The sequence below is a fragment of the Lolium rigidum genome, unplaced genomic scaffold, assembly GCF_022539505.1.
Source record: "Lolium rigidum isolate FL_2022 unplaced genomic scaffold, APGP_CSIRO_Lrig_0.1 contig_19480_1, whole genome shotgun sequence".
NCBI lineage: Eukaryota > Viridiplantae > Streptophyta > Magnoliopsida > Poales > Poaceae > Lolium > Lolium rigidum.
The window spans coordinates 17,330-34,068 of record NW_025899936.1 but is presented as its reverse complement, the minus strand read 5'-3'; the positions used below and the strand labels follow the sequence as shown (position 1 = coordinate 34,068).

The 16,739-nt window shown below is 40.4% G+C and overlaps 1 protein-coding gene across 1 annotated transcript; it reads left to right on the top strand.

The window, feature by feature from the left end:
- The first annotated feature begins 5,893 nt into the window (after positions 1–5,893).
- Positions 5,894–6,616, top strand: LOC124680524 (nuclear transcription factor Y subunit B-8-like). The gene has a single exon (XM_047215571.1). It carries the CDS (start codon positions 5,894–5,896, stop codon positions 6,614–6,616), a length of 723 nt encoding a protein of 240 aa, XP_047071527.1.
- The last annotated feature ends 10,123 nt before the right edge of the window (positions 6,617–16,739 follow it).

Genomic DNA, 16,739 nt, shown 5'->3' with positions numbered 1-16,739 from the left:
GGTTGCTTGAGAGGGATATCTTTGACCTCTTCCTCCTGAGTTCGATAAACCTTGGGTGATCCACTTAAGGGAAAACTTCTTCTTGTTCTACAAACCTCTTGCTCTTGGAGGCCCAACAGCGTCTACAAGAATAGAAGCGCCCGTAGACATCAAGCTATTTTCTGGCGCCGTTGCGGGCAGGTGAGGAAAGGAGTAAAGGCACTCTTTTCTCGGTCCCGAGGTAACTAAGATTATTTTCTCTTGCAGTTGTAAGTGCTCAGGCTATTTCCTTTAGATCCTGCAATTGCATCTTTTGGTTTCTTGTTTACACTAGTTAGGCATAATGGAGAGCAACAATGAGCTTCTTATTCTATTTCTGAGTTAAGACATGGATTGTTTGCTTGCGAAAATTAAAAAACCTATGGAATCTTGTTTGCATGCTATTAGCAATGATATTAGTATGAACGCTTTGAACACCATTGTTGTTAATGATATGAAAAATTCTAAGCTTGGGGAAGCTGGTTTTGATGAGCATGATATTTTTAGTCCCCAAGCATTGAGGAGAAAATTTTCTTTGATGATACTTTGCCTCCTATCTATGATGATTATAATGATAGTGGTCTTTTGGTGCCGACCTACTATGGAAGTAAATTTTATTATGATTATACTATGCCTCCTACACTTGATGAGAATAATAATGATAGCTACTTTGTTGAATTTGCTCCCACTACAACTAATAAAATTGATTATGCTTATGTGGAGAGTAATAATTTTATGCATAGATGGCTCATGATAAGAATGCTTTATGTGAATAGTTATATTGTTGAGTTTGTTCATGATGCTCTGTGAAAGTTATTATGAGAGAGGGAAACATGGTTATATGCATCTTAATGTTATTAAGTTTCCTCTCTTTATGTTGAGAATCTTGAAATTCACTTGTGTTGCCTTCCTATGCTTGTCACTTTGTTCTTCATGAATTTATTTGTGTACAAGATTCCTTTTCATAGGAAGCGGGTTAGGACTTAAATGTGTTTTGAATTTGCTTCTTGATGCTCTCTTTTGCTTCAACTTTTTATTTCTTGCTAGAGCATCATTAAAAGCTGACTTGAGCCCATCTTAATGGCTATAAAGAAAAAGACTTCTTGGGAGATAACCCATGATCTTTATTTTACTACTAGCACTTTTGTTTTATATTTGAGTCTTGGGAGTTTTTACTCACTGTAGCAACCTCTCCTTATCATGTTTTGTGTGCAGCAAGTAAAGTCTCTATGGTAAAGTTGATGCTAGATTTGGATTCTTTAGCACTAGAAACGACATTGCTTGTCTATCACGAGTCTGGCGCAAAAGTCTCTGTAGATAAATCAAAAAAAAATCATGCAAATTTACGTGAGCGTGATCACTCAGATATGTACGCAACTTTCATTAGTTTGAGTTTTCCATTTGAGCAAGTTAAGTGCCCCTTTAAAGTTCGTCTTTCTGGTATTGTTGTTTTTGACTGATTACGCCTTTTATTTCGCATTGCCTCTTTGTTATGTTGAATGAGTTTCTTTGTTCCATTAACTTTCAGTAAGCTTTGTGCAATGTCCAGAAGTGTTAAGAATGATTGTGTCACCTCACGAACATGTGAATTTTTGATTATGCACTAACCCTCTAATGAGTTTGTTTCGAGTTTGGTGTGGAGGAAGTTTTCAAGGGTCAAGAGAGGAGGATGATACATATGATCAAGAAGAGTGAAAAGTCTAAGCTTGGGGATGCCCCGGTGGTTCATCCTGCATATTTCAAAGAAGACTCAAGCGTCTAAGCTTGGGGATGCCCAAGGCATCCTTCTTCATCGACAACTTATCGGGTTCCTTCTCTTGAAACTATATTTTTATTCGGTCACATCTTATGTACTTTACTTGGAGCGATACGTGTTGCTTTTATTTTCGTTTTGTTATTTTCATTCTCCGAATAAATTCATCCTTGTGTGGGAGAGAGACACGCTCCGGCTGTTGCATATGAACACTAGTGTTCTTCGATTTATCTTTAATGTTCATGGCGAAAGTTGATCGCTTCACTTGATTGTTATATGGTTGGAATCGAGAAAATGCTTCATATGGTATGTGAACTAATAAGATGCTTGGCAATTGTTTTGATGCTCGTCATAGATCATGTTTAAGCTCTTGCATCATGATTTAAATCTGCATTGTACGCTATTTGACCATGAAGAAACACTTAGAGGCTTGTTGAAATTTGGTTTGCATGATTTGGTCTCTCTAAGGTCTAGATATATTTACGTGTAAAGTGTTTGAGCAACAAGGAAGGCGGTGTGAGAGTCTTATAATGCTTGCAATATGTTCTTATGTGAGTTTCTTTGTCATAGGTTTATCACTTGTGTTTGCTTCAAACAACCTTGCTAGCCTAAGCCTTGTATTGAGAGGAATTCTTCTCGTGCATCCAAAACCTTGAGCCAAAACCTATGCCATGTGTGTCCACCATAACTACCTACTATGTGGTATTTCTCTGCCATTCCAAGTAAATACTTCATGTGCTACCTTTAAACAATTCAAAAGCTATTACCTCTTATTTGTGTCAATGTTTTATAGCTCGTGAGGAAGTATGTGGTGTTTTATCTTTCGATCTTGTCATTTACTTCTGACAGACTTTCACAATGGACTAGTGGCTCATCCGCTTATCCAATAATTTTGCAAAAGGAGCTGGCAATGGGGTTCCCGACCCCAATTAATTAACTTGCATTAATAATTCTCTTCACATGTTTTGCTCTGATTTATCAATAAGCAACTTAAAATTGCAAATAGACACTCCTCCATGGTATGTGAATGTTGGAAGGCACCCGAGGATTCGGTTAGCCATGGCTGGTGTAAGCAAAAGGTTGGGAGGAGTGTCAACTAATAAATAAAACTAAAGTACATGTGTAAACAAAAGAGAAGAGGGATGATCTACCTTGCTGGTAGAGATAACGTCCTTCATGGGAGCCGCTCTTGAAAGTCTGGTTGATAAGGTGGTTAGAGTACCCATTACCATTCGTTGACAACAACAAACACCTCTCAAAACTTTACTTTTATGCTCTCTATATGATTTCAAAACTTGAAAAGCTCTAGCACATGATATAATCCACTGCTTCCCTCTGCGAAGGGCCTATTCTTTTACTTTATTGTTGAGTCGGTTTACCCACTTCTTTCCATCTTAGAAGCAAACACTTGTGTCAATTGTGCATTGATTCTTACATACTTGCTTATTTGCATTCATCATATTACTCTATGTTGACAATTATCCTGAGATATGTATATTTTGAAAGTTGAAAGCAAGCTATGAAACTTATATCTTCCTTTAATGTTGTGATGCCTTTACTTTAGATTTATTGCTTTATGAGTTGCTCTTATGCAAGACTTTTGATGCTTGTCTTGAAAATTACTATTCATGAAAAGTTTTGCTATATATTTATCTGTTGTTAACCAAGCTATAGATCATTGCTGAATCACTCCATTCATGTCATATGCTTCTGATAATGTTGATCAAGATTATGATGGTAGCATATAACCAGAAATTATTTGTGTTCTGATTTACCTACTCGAGGGCGAGTAGGAGACTAAGCTGGGGATGTGATATGTCTCAGTATCTATAATTTCTAAATCTTCCATGCTTGTTTTATGACAATACCTACATATTTTACCACCGCCATCTTCACCGCCATCTCCATCAACGCTGCTGCTCCCATGATGAGGAGGGAGTAGTTCTCCCTCGAGGCTAAGGGCTGTACCGGTAGCTATGTGGTTAATCTCTCTCTCTGTACTCCAATACAATGATCTCATGAATTGCTTGCATGATTGAGATCCATATGATGAGCTTTGTATCGCTACTAGTCTATGTGCTACTCATGTGATGTTATTAAAGTAGTCTATTCCTCCCGCATGGTGTAAAGGTGCCGATGTGTGCATCATGTGGTTCTTGTCGTAGGCTATGATCATGATCTCTTGTAGGTTATGGAGTTAATCATCATTATGATAGTATTGATGTGATCTATTCCTCCTTTCATAGCGTAATGTGGACAGTGTGTATGCTATGTTAGTTCTTGGTTTATTTTGCAAAGATCTATTATGCTCTAAGGTTACTTAAATATGAATGCTGAATGTTGTGGCGCTTGTTAATTCCGGCTTGAGGGAGCTCTTGTAGCCCTACACAACGAATGGTGTTTGTCATCCAACAAAAGAGTGTATGTAGCACATATGAGAAGAAGTTATTTATTATGTGATCAATGTTGAGAGTGTCGCTAGTGAAAGTATGATCCCTAGGCCTTGTTTCCAATACTGCAAACACCGCTTACTTACTGTTCTGTTGCATGTTTACTCGCTGCCATATTTTATTCAGATTACTGTTACACCTCATATACATCCATACTACTTGTATTTCACTATCTCTTCGCCGAACTAGTGCACCTATACATCTGACAAGTGTATTAGGTGTTTTGGGGACACAAGAGACTTCTTGTATCGTGATTGCAGGGTTGCTTGAGAGGGATATATTTGACCTCTTCCTCCCTGAGTTCGATAAACCTTGGGTGATCCACTTAAGGGAAAACTTGTTGTTGTTCTACAAACCTCTGCTCTTGGAGGCCCAACACTGTCTACAGGAAAAGAAGCGTGAGTAGACATCAATAACCTCATGGGCTGCATAAAGTCCATTACACATGGCTTCCGCATAACAAAATGAACACATATCTCGCCACCACTAGACACATAAAAGGAATTAGTTAAAATTATTAGATTTAAATGTATGTGTTATTCTAATGGCTAAAATCACAATATTAAGCGGATACTTGTCTCATAAAAAACCAACGAAGAGCATCTCCATGGGCATCCCTAATAAAATAGCCGAAAATCCACCCCACGCCGGTACTTAGAGAGCTGATTGGGCTGCCAGCAACTATTCCAGCTGAGCACCATGTTTGTTGGGCCACCCCTAAAGAGTCTTGCTCTCTTCTTTTCCACCTAATAGTCCCGAACTCCCTGCCTATGTCTAGCTACATGTTTTGTTGGCGGTCCAATAGCATGTCCAGCATGCTATTGCCATACGTGATTTTGGGCTCAGCGGTGGAGATGCTCTACTCGAGCAATTGCCAGCCATTTGCTTTTATTTTAGGCATTTCTTGCTTGTAATTTTCCCTTGGTATAACTTATATTTCCGTGACATTATTACATATCTAGATATTGTATTTGCATTCTATATTTTCATCAAGCTTGAGAAGTTTCGACAATATAATGTTCAGTGATTCTTAGCTCACCATCCTAGGGAAAAATAATGTGTTTTTTACTAGGCTCGCAATAGTACAAAATATTTTTCTCTTTATTGATTCTTCCTACTTTAATTGAATACTATTTCAATTTGATTCGTGCTCTTTCATATATATTCCTATCTTCGAGATCGTCTTGTGGGTAGTGTGGCTTTATGGCTTTATTATGGTTGAAGCTTTGTTTCCTTGTGGGTACTATATTATTTCGGTTTAGATGAGCTGTATGCCACCATGAGAAAAAAAAACAATATCTACCTACATTAATTTACATCACTGAATGGTTATATTCAAAAAAATTATTTTCCTCCGGCATTAATGTAGTAGCATATTGGCTTTGTGCTGAGCATGCATGTTGGTATTGTTTATATTCTCAATATACATGATTATCAATTTTTTCCAGTTAATATTGCTATATTGTCTATCCTTGCCGATCTAATCGCCAGAACCACTCTACTAAGTTGACACTTGTCAGAACAAAAGACAGCTAAGCAAGCAGCGGTGCGACCTACCTAAGCTATCTCTCCTATTTAACACACCCAACTCGATCAGAAGCACAGCACTGTCGAACCCAACCAACAAAAAGCCCTAAAGAGCAAAGTCTAATTGCATCTAGCCTAGCTAATCATGGAGAACGGCGCCGGCGTTGGCAACGGGGCAGCTGCTGCGGCGGCGGAGGCTTTGCCGGCACCGGTGGCGGCAACGGCGGTGCGGGAGCAGGACCGTCTGATGCCGATCGCGAACGTGACCCGGATCATGCGTCGCATGCTGCCTCCCCACGCCAAGATCTCGGACGACGCCAAGGAGCTGATCCAGGACTGCGTGTCGGAGTTCATCAGCTTCGTGACCGGCGAGGCGAACGAGCGGTGCCACGCCGAGCACCGCAAGACCGTCACCGCCGAGGACGTGGTCTGGGCCATGGACAACCTCGGCTTCGACGACTACGTCATGCCCCTCACCGCCTTCCTCCAGCGCATGCGCGGGTGCGAGGCCCGGGTCGGCGCCGCTGCAAGGGCGCCGTCCCGCGCGCAGCACATGGCCACCGCGCCGGGAAACGGCGTGCAGGTTCAGATGCATCGGGCCGTGTACGCGCCACCGGCTCCGGCGCAGGGGTATGCCGTCGCGATGGAGCCGCTAGTGCAGGCCACCGTCGTCTCACCGCACATCGCGGGCGGCCAGGGTCAGCAGGGCGACGTGCTTTGCACAGAACATGCTGTGACTCGGCAGTACCTTGGGAATGGAGCTTACGCGGGTAGCAGCAGGAGCCGTGGAGGCTGTGGCGACGAGGAAAGCTCGTCGAGCGGCGCGCCGGTGACGGCGACTGGCACGGCGCTCCCAGACCCACAGTAGCAGAACTGTCACTGAGCAAACCTCAATTTGTGTTTACTTGCCATTGTTCTTCAGTCCAAGTCATGTTTTTCTTCTAGTGTCACTGCATACCTGCATTTAACTGACGTCTCTTACTAGTACTAGTCAAGGCTATTCGATCATAAACGCGGTCGACTGCATCAGTTTCACTTTTATTTCCTTTTTCTCGCGTTTTCATCGATCACGCTGCGTGTGCTCTGAGCTTTGTAGCACGTCATACTGAGCCGTCACATTCAGAAGTCATACTCTCTCTCACTCTCTACATGAGCGTGCGTACGTACGTAACGTATGCGTGTAGGCTACGAAAGTTTAGCTTCAATGGGTTTGGAACGACGTACGTACTCGGTACCTCCAAACCTTGACCGGCCATGGCATATTGGCATGTTGCGCGTGTAGTTTGACTGTTTGAGATGGAAGCGCCGTGATGCCGATCGGCGCATGTTAGGCGCGCCGGAGCTCTTTGTCTAAACGGAGTAGTATGCACAATGATTTGTGCTAGGAAAAATTGTAATATGGGTTGCAACTAAGACTTTTCTTGTTGAACCCCTTCGTGATTCGTAGTGATCATGAGTTCTAACTCATATCTAAAAAAAATGAGTTCTAACGTAGGTTGCAAGGTGCCTCTGATCGTTGGATTGCTTCGTCATTCGTGTTCGGTATGATTTGCAACGTGAATTGCAACTAAGATTCAATGACATCTTGAATCACTTTTTTAGCCTTTGTTAAAACTTTTAACCCTTTTAGTCACACCATTTGAGTAAATAACGTAGATAACGCGTGGTCCAGAAACAGCCATGAACAAAATTAGGAAAATAGTACCCGGTACCATTCTTGAGCAGTATGCCTCACTATCTATTCGGGGTATATTCAGTAAACGATACCCAAACTTTTCCCTCTCGCCTGAACCAGGAATTTTAGTTGATACAAAGCACCCTCTGTTCCTGAAGAATTACCATAGAATCAAGCATTATAAGTTGGTTCAACTACATTAATTTTGGACTCTCTAATAATTATCTCAGTCTAAAACAGACACGCCATCTAAGGTGGTTGGATTCCAATAATCTGGCACTCTTTGAAAATTATCTCGGAACCTCGGGGCCAAAAGCAACCAAGACACGCCTGATTAGTGGACTCCAATACTGTTGGACCCACTAAAAATTATCTCGGACCCTCTGGGTAAAAATAGCTCAGATACGCCATTTAAGGTAGCTCGACTCCAATAATATTTACTCTGAGAAAATTATCTCGGAAACTTTGGGTAAAAAACTACCGAAAATGCAATTTAAGGTGGCTGAACTCCAATAATGTTGGACCCTCTGAAAATTTTCTTGGGCCATCTGGATCTTAAATTATTCAGCATAACTAACGTGTCATGTACTTCAAATAAGCCAACTCAAATAGTGCGACAAACATGGACCATAATGGTGGAAAGTTTTCCGAACGAACATACGTCGACGGAGGTTTGCTTAAGGGCCATTTAGGACAAAGAGGTATGCGCGGAACACGGCGTCAGCAATTGAATAGTTTTCCGCAGCAGATTCCTTTGGTCAGGGAGGTGTTGGCGATGAGGCGGAGCTCGTGGGCCACTTGGTGGAGCATGGGGACGCAAGGAACGGCAGGGAAAGTGGGTGGTCAGCGAGCTAGGGGTTTGGCACTGTGGTGGAGAAGAAGGGAGAGGAAGGGAGAGTGCGTCCTAGGGTTCGTAGTGGCGGCGTGAGAGGCTTTTAAGGCGCAGGGGTGGTGGCTTGAATCCTGGCGCGGCCTCGGCACGGCGGTGACATCGGGCGGTAGGGGAGCTGCCACAGAGAAGCTTGGAGGCGCGGGGAAGACGATGATTTCGCGGAAAACCCCCTCAGAATTTTGTAGGTCGGTCTGGGATGCTGTATGGGCTGCAGCTGGACTGCGTTGGGTTGCACGCAGAGTGAAGAGATATGGAGAGGGAAACTGGCTGAGGCCCAAAACAGAGGAGAGGTTTCCCATTTCCTTTTCTAACTATCTTTCAAACTTCTTTTTTCTGTTTTCAAATTTGTTTGAAGATTCAACTTTTTCCTAAAATTTTCAAAATAACCCTGGCCTTCTTTACATAATGCAAAGGTGTCAGGTAACCATAGTCTGAACATTTGAAAACAGAGGGAGATTTAAACCAACAATAGGGTTTTCATATTATTTCCTTTATGCATTTTTCTTAGAAAAATACTATGATGCTTATGATGCACAAACAAAGCCTAATCTAGGTGTAGCTAAAACAGGGATGTTACATGTAGTTGCATTGCATCCACTTTTTCCAGAATGAGTTCTCCCTCTCAGTGGATGCAAATTGTGTGCATAAGCCTTCATGTAGGTCTCTATACTATAACAACTGTGCACAAGTGATTTTAGATCTATCCTATCATCTATGCAACATGCCGGGACATGGTGGCAGGGTACAGACAGTTTTCACATTCTACATTCAAATATTGACTTTAACATCTATTGGATTGCCTTCTCCAACTCTAGTGAGGAAACTTCGTATTCTCCTCCACCAGCAGAAGTAAATAAGTAAATATGCAGCTCTTGCTCCACTTAATTAGCTTGTCTAGTTTCTTCCTTAATTCTAGAAAAATAGTTTCTGGCCATGTCTCGGATTATTTCAGCTTACTTTCCATTCTGCGCATTAATATGTAGAACACATTCTCAGGCATAAAAAGAATGGGCATTTCGCTAGCTTCTAATAAATAAGTGAAATTAGATAGAGGAAAAGACATTGAGAAAATGCATTCACAGAATTAACACAAGCTACTAATGAAGACATGCATCAACAACAAGGAAAATTACATGTTAAACACATCACAATAGTTATTCAGCAGCATGTCACAATTATAAAAATCACAAAAAAATCTTTGATCCATGTATTGGGTACAATTTCTTCTATCCAAGCAGCTGCAACATGACTATTAGTTTATCCAACTGTTTCTGCCACCTAACAATGGTAGTAGATCTTGTTGTGTCCTAGAAGTGATTCTTAAATACTTCACCATTATGTCCATCCTTGTAATAATTTTGATGCAAATTCCCAACATGGAACCTGCGTTCTACATCTAGGAACACCTTTCAACTATTGTAATGAGGCCCTGGAAATTAAAGCATGGAAATAATTAACACAAGAAAATATTAAGAGAAACAAGTAAATAAACACAAGAAAGAAAAATATTAAGAGAATCAAGCAAGAAAATAACTAACACAAGCAAATTATTAAGAGACAAGTAAGTAATTAACACAATAAGCAAGGAAATAGTAGCGCAAGCAATCAAATAATTAGTACCTTTTGATTTTCACTCATAATATATTGTCCATGTAGATGTACTATTGATGTTCAAATCAACCCTAAGAGTGGTAAAAAATGACTCTCAAGCATTAGTATATTCCACTTCAATCAACCCTATGGCAATTGGGACCATGTAGTCATTTGGATCAATTCCCACAACAGTTAATAGTTATCTTTGTATTATGTTTACACATGCTGTCCATCTATACATATTAGTGACCTCCAACCTTCCAAGAAACCTTGCTTGCACACATCATATGATGAGTGCAAGGTAGCCAGATACTCCACTATCTTTTGCTTTCTTAGTGGATAAAAAAACTGGATCTAGGATTTGATCTTCTCAGCTCCAGACCATAGTCCCACCAAATACCAAATTGGGCAGACCCATTTATATGAATTTGCATTAGAGCATTTTTCTTTGTCCTACCAAGTTTCCTTCTGTTGGGGCAAATATCAAATTCCCTTTGCGCCTTGACAACAAAGCTTTTCCATGTCCATCTTTCTATTTTATTAATGTTTTTTAATATGTCTGGCTATTTATAAATAGTTTACAGTGTCACAAAGGATATAACCAGTGGAAGATTATTTGTAGCGAAAAAAGTTAGTGCTTTGAGTTGTGCTCATTATCCATGACTATTATTTGCGACCATACGTGTTGTTCGTATGGTTGTTCTACCTCATGGTATCGCACACTTCTCTTCTATTTAAGAAGAGCCGAAGTAGCTAGCAGGTATCCTTTTTCACCAACAAAGGCTCCAATCGTCCCCGAGCAAAATCAAGTTAAATACGACAACATACCCTCTCTGCAAACTACTGTACTGCAATTAGAAAGCATTGGGATAACTGAGATCGGACACCGTCTTGATACCATGAAGCAACAATTAGGCACCACCAGATAGATCTTTCACTATGGTTTTTTCACCGTGATATCCTAAGCAATTTTCTTATGTGGCACCATATTAAATATTAAAAGAAAGTGTTGTTGTATCTTACTCCCTCTGTTATGTTCTTTTTCAACCATCGTGCCCATCTTACATACCCCAAAATCATTTAAAGGTAATCTTGACCTAGACATACAACAAATAGGAGGAAATGCATAAATAGGAGTTACCCCTACAAAAAAAAAATTAACAAATGTCTAAATTGAAAAACTGAAATTGCACACTACATTGAACAAAACAAAATCTACATCATAATTAGAGCCGTGAAGTCGATGTTGGATATGTGATGTGGAAAAATGTTATGCAAGTGATAAAATCAAGATAAAATACACATAGAAAAGAAGATAATAATAATAATAGGAAATAAAATGGTGAGGTAGGTATTGAAAAGAAAATCAATTTCTTCTAGAAGAACCAACCAACTAAGCTACTTTTTATTAATGTTTTTAACACTCCTAGCTATTTATAAATATCTTACGGTGTCTGATACGTCCAAAACGTATCTACTTTCCCGAACACTTTTGCTATTGTTTTGCCTCTAATTTGTGTATTTTAGATACAACTAACACGGGCTAACGATGTTTTCAACAGAATTGCACTCGTGTCTTGTTTTTGTGCAGAAACTCAACTTTCAGGAAAATCCCCGGGATTAATTCCAATGGGCCTATTTTCACAGAAGATGGACGGAGCCAGAAGACCAGAAGGAGGGAGGCCACGGGGCGCCCACCCCACAAGGCGGTGCGGTGGGCCCCTGGGCCGCGCCGGCCTATGGTGGCGGTGCCTCGGCCAGCCTCCGACCCCCCCCCCCCTTTCGACTACTTAAGGGTTTCGACCTAAAAACGCCAGGGGGTTCGACCATATTTCCAGAAGACGTCCAGAACTCCGCCGCCATCGCGAAACTCCGCCTCGAGACCAGAAACTCCGTTCTGGCACCCTGCCGGGACGGGGAATTGGAGGAGATCATGGCCATCATCACCACCGACGCCTCTCCATCGACCATCCATGATTCCCCCATCCATGTGTGAGTAATTCCCCCGCTGTAGGCTGAAGGGGATGGTAGGGATTGGATGAGATTGATCATGTAATAGTCATAAGATTGTTAGGGCATAGTGCCTAGTATCCGTAGTTGGTACTTTTATGATATTGTTGCAACTTGTTATGCTTAATGCTTGTCACTAGGGCCCGAGTGCCATGATTTCAGATCTGAACATGTTATTGATTCATGTTGATATTCATTGTTTGATGATCTTACCTGCAAGTTGTATACACATGTTGATATTCATTGTATGCCTACAGTATTTTAATCCTGCTGTTTACTAAAATCACTACTGTTGTCTTTGTTACACTGCTGCTTATATTTCACTACTGCTACTACCATAAAACTATTGCTACTGATAAACTATTGCGAGCAAGTTTGTTTCCAGGTGCAGCTGAATTGACAACTCCGCTGTTAAGGCTTACAAATATTCTTTGGCTCCCCTTGTGTCGAATCAATAAATTGGGTTTTACTTCCCTCGAGGACTGTTGCGATCTCCTATACTTGTGGGTCATCAAGACTATTTTCTGGCGCCGTTGCCGGGGAGCATAGCTTTATTTGCAAGTTCACCTGAATTGATATTGTTCTCTGCAAATCCTCCATCATGGGTAAAACTCGCGATGCTAAAGTCGCCATATTACCATCCACTACAAGAAAAGGTACAACTCGAGTACCTCTGCTGCTCTTGATTCACCATCTCGTGATAAGTCAACTTGTTTCACCACCACAAGCTTCACGTGTTGGTACTTCTGCTGAATCTGAAAATTCCTCTGATAATTTTGATGATGCTTCTACTGTGCTTGATGAAAATGGTTCATTAGGTCCTTTTCTAGATGCTACAATTGCTAGGTCTAGACAAATTGAAAATACTAAAACTCCTAATGAAAATACTGTTACACCTATTAATTCACCTGAGTCTGATGACCTTGATGAAGATTATGTGGAACTTGATGATGATTTTATTGATAAATGCAATGCTACTACTAGTACAAGTAACCTTAAAAAGCTTATTGCACAACATGCTGTTAGATATAAACTGTCTCCTGATCCTAAATTTGCCACATCTCCTATAAACATTAAGGATAAGGATTATGATTTTTCTCTTGATTTATCTCATATATCTATTGTTGAGAAAACACCTTTCTGTGGTACTGAAAAAGAAAGTGATGAATGAGCTTTCTACTTTAAGTAGCTTGTTTTCTGATGATGTTAAGATGCGTACTTATTTTGTTGCTAAATTTTTTCCTTTCTCATTAAAGGATGATGCTAAGATTTGGTATAATAGTTTGCCTCCTGATTCTATTGATAGTCCAAGTTGTTTGCTTGATGTTTTCTTTCGAAAATATTTTCCTGCTAGTGCTCAACATATTGCTTTGCAGAAAATTTATAGTTTTGATCAAGAAGATGGAGAGAAATTGCCTGAAGCTTGGGCAAGGTTTTGCTCTCTTATTAGAGCTCGGCCTGGACATGATTTGGAAAAGCATGATTTACTTGATATATTTTATAGTGGACTAACCATTGAGTCTAGGGCATACCTGGATAGTTGTGCTGATTGTGTTTTCGGGAAAAACTCCAGCACGTAAGTCGAAGAATTATTGGCTAAAATAAGCCAAAATCATGATGATTGGACTACACCTGAACCAACCCCAACACCAGTATTGAAGAAGAGGGGTATGATTGAATTAAATGATGAAGATATGAGGGAAGCCAAGAAATCTCTTATGGAGAAAGGTATTAAATCTGAAGATGTGAAGAATTTACCTCCTATAGAAGATCTATGTAAGATAATTCCCCCTTCATCCATGATTGAGGTACACTCTCTTCAACGCTTTGATAAAGGAGATATTCCTTACTCAAAACCTCCTGATCAATGTTTAGATGAATTTGATAATTCTGTTGTTAAGCAAAATAACTTTAATATGGGAGTAGAGAATCATCTAATGGAAAATTCTCAAGCTATAAGTAAATTGTATGATATTGTGGAGAGAACCTCCAATGATGTTAAGATGCTTGTTAAACATTTTCATACGATTCAAACTCAAATTGATCAACTTACTAAAGTGCAAAATGACTTGTTAAAAAATACTCATAAATAAAAACATGCTTATGAAGTAACAACTAGAGGTGGTGTTTCTACCCAGGATCCTCTATATCCTGAAGGGCATCCCAAAAGAGTTGAACAAGATTCTCAACGAACTAAAGAAACTAGTAGTCCTTTGATACGTCTCCAACGTATCGATAATTTCTTATGTTCCATGCTACTTTATTGATGATACCTACATGTTTTATGCACATTATATGTCATATTTATGCATTTTCTGGAACTAACCTATTAACAAGATGCCGAAGAGCCAGTTGTTGTTTTCTCGCTGTTTTTGGTTTCAGAAATCCTAGTAAAGAAATATTCTCGGAATTGGACGAAACTTTCGCCCGTGGTCCTATTTTTGCACGAAGCTTCCGGAAGACCGAAGACCTAACGAAGTGGGGCCACGAGGTGGCCGGGGGTGGCCGGCGCGGCCCAAGCCCTGGCCGCGCCGACCTATCCCCTGGGCCCCTCGTGTGGCCCCCCGCGTTGACCCTCCGCCTACTTAAAGCTTCCGTCGCGAAACCCCCAGTACCGAGAGCCACGATACGGAAAACCTTCCAGAGACGCCGCCGCCGCGAATCCCATCTCGGGGGATTCTGGAGATCGCCTCCGGCACCCCGCCGGAGAGGGGATTCATTTCCCGGAGGACTCTACACCGCCATGGTCGCCTCCGGAGTGATGAGTGAGTAGTTCACCCCTGGACCATGGGTCCATAGCGATAGCTAGATGGTCGTCTTCTCCTCGTTGTGCTTCATTGTTGGATCTTGTGAGCTGCCTAACATGATCAAGATCATCTATATGTAATTCTATATGTTGTGTTTGTCGGGATCCGATGGATAGAGAGTACTATGATTATGGTGATTATCAATCTATTGTTTATGTGTTGTTTATGATCTTGCATGCTCTCCGTTACTAGTAGAGGCTCTGGCCAAGTTTTTACTCTTAACTCCAAGAGGGAGTATTTATGCTCGATAGTGGGTTCATGCCTCCATTGAATGCGGGACAGGTGACGTAAAGTTCTAAGGTTGTGGATGTGCTTGTTGCCACTAGGGATAAAACATTGATGCTATGTCTAAGGATGTAGTTGTTGATTACATTACGCACCATACTTAATGCAATTGTCTCGTTGCTTTGCAACTTAATACTGGAGGGGTTCGGATGATAACCTCGAAGGTGGACTTTTTAGGCATAGATGCGGTTGGATGGCGGTCTATGTACTTTGTCGTAATGCCCGATTAAATCTCACTATATTTATCATATCATGTATATGCATTGTTATGCCTTTCTCTATTTGTCAATTGCCCGACTGTAATTTGTTCACCCAACATGCTTTTATCTTATGGGAGAGACACCTCTAGTGAACTGTGGACCCCGGTCCTGTTCTTTACATAGCATATAATCTACTTGTTTTACTGTTTTCTTTGCAAACATCTTCCACTCGATACGTTTAATCCTTTGTTACAGCAAGCCGGTGAGATTGACAACCTCACTGTTTCGTTGGGACAAAGTACTTGGGTTGTGTTGTGCAGGTTCCGCATTGGCGCCGGAATCCCTGGTGTTGCGCCGCATCACATTTCGCGACCATCAACCTTCAACGTGCTTCTTGGCTCCTACTGGTTCGATTAAACCTTGGTTTCATACTGAGGGAAACTTGCTTCTATACGCATCATACCTTCCACTTGGGGTTCCCAACGGACGTGTGCATCTACGCGTATCAAGCTAAATTTCTGGCGCCGTTGCCGGGGAGATCAAGACACGCTGCAAGGGGAGTCTCCACTTCTCAATCTCTTTACTTTGTTTTTGTCTTACTTTATTTTATTTACTACTTTGTTTGCTGCACCTAAACAAAACACAAAAAAAAAAAAATTAGTTGCTAGTTTTACTTTATTTACTGTCTTGCTCTCAATATCAAAAACACACAAAAATTAGTTACTTGCATTTAGTTTACTTTCATTATCATGTCTAGTCCTGTACTTGTTTTTATTTTCACTAGTTAGGCTTAATGGAAAACAACAAAAAAATTAGAGATCTTTATAGTATTTATCTTGAATTAGGACATGATGTGTTTGAAGAGAAAATTAAAAAACCCATGGAACTTTGTTTGCAAAATACTTGTAGCAAGGTTATTAGCATGAACTCTTTGAACACCATTATTGCTAAAGCTATGGAAGAATTTAAGCTTGGGGAAGTCTGGTTGTGATATTTTTAGTCCCCCAAGCATGGAGGAGAAAATTTACTTTGATGATACTTTACCTCCTATATATGATGTTTGCAATGATGAATATGATATTTTCAGTCCACCTACTATTGAGGAGAAAATTAATTATGATTACAATATGCCTCCTATGTATGATGATTATGGTGATGAGAATAGTAATGATAGCTATTTTATTGAATTTGCTCCCACTACAACTAATAAAATTGATTATGCTTATGAGGAGAGTAATAATTTTATGCATGTAGCTCATGACAAGAATGTTGTATGTGATAGTTATATTGTTGAGTTTGTTCATGATGCTACTGAAAGTTATTATGAGAGAGGGAAACATGGTTATATGCATCTTAATAATATTAAGTTTCCCCTCTTTATGTTAAGAATCTTGAAATTGCACTTGTGTTGCTTTTCTATGCTTGCCACTTTGTTCTTCATGAATCTATTTGTGTACAAGATTCCTTTTCATAGGAAGTGGGTTAGGCTTAAATGTGTTTTGAATTTGCTTCTTGATGCTCTCTTTTGC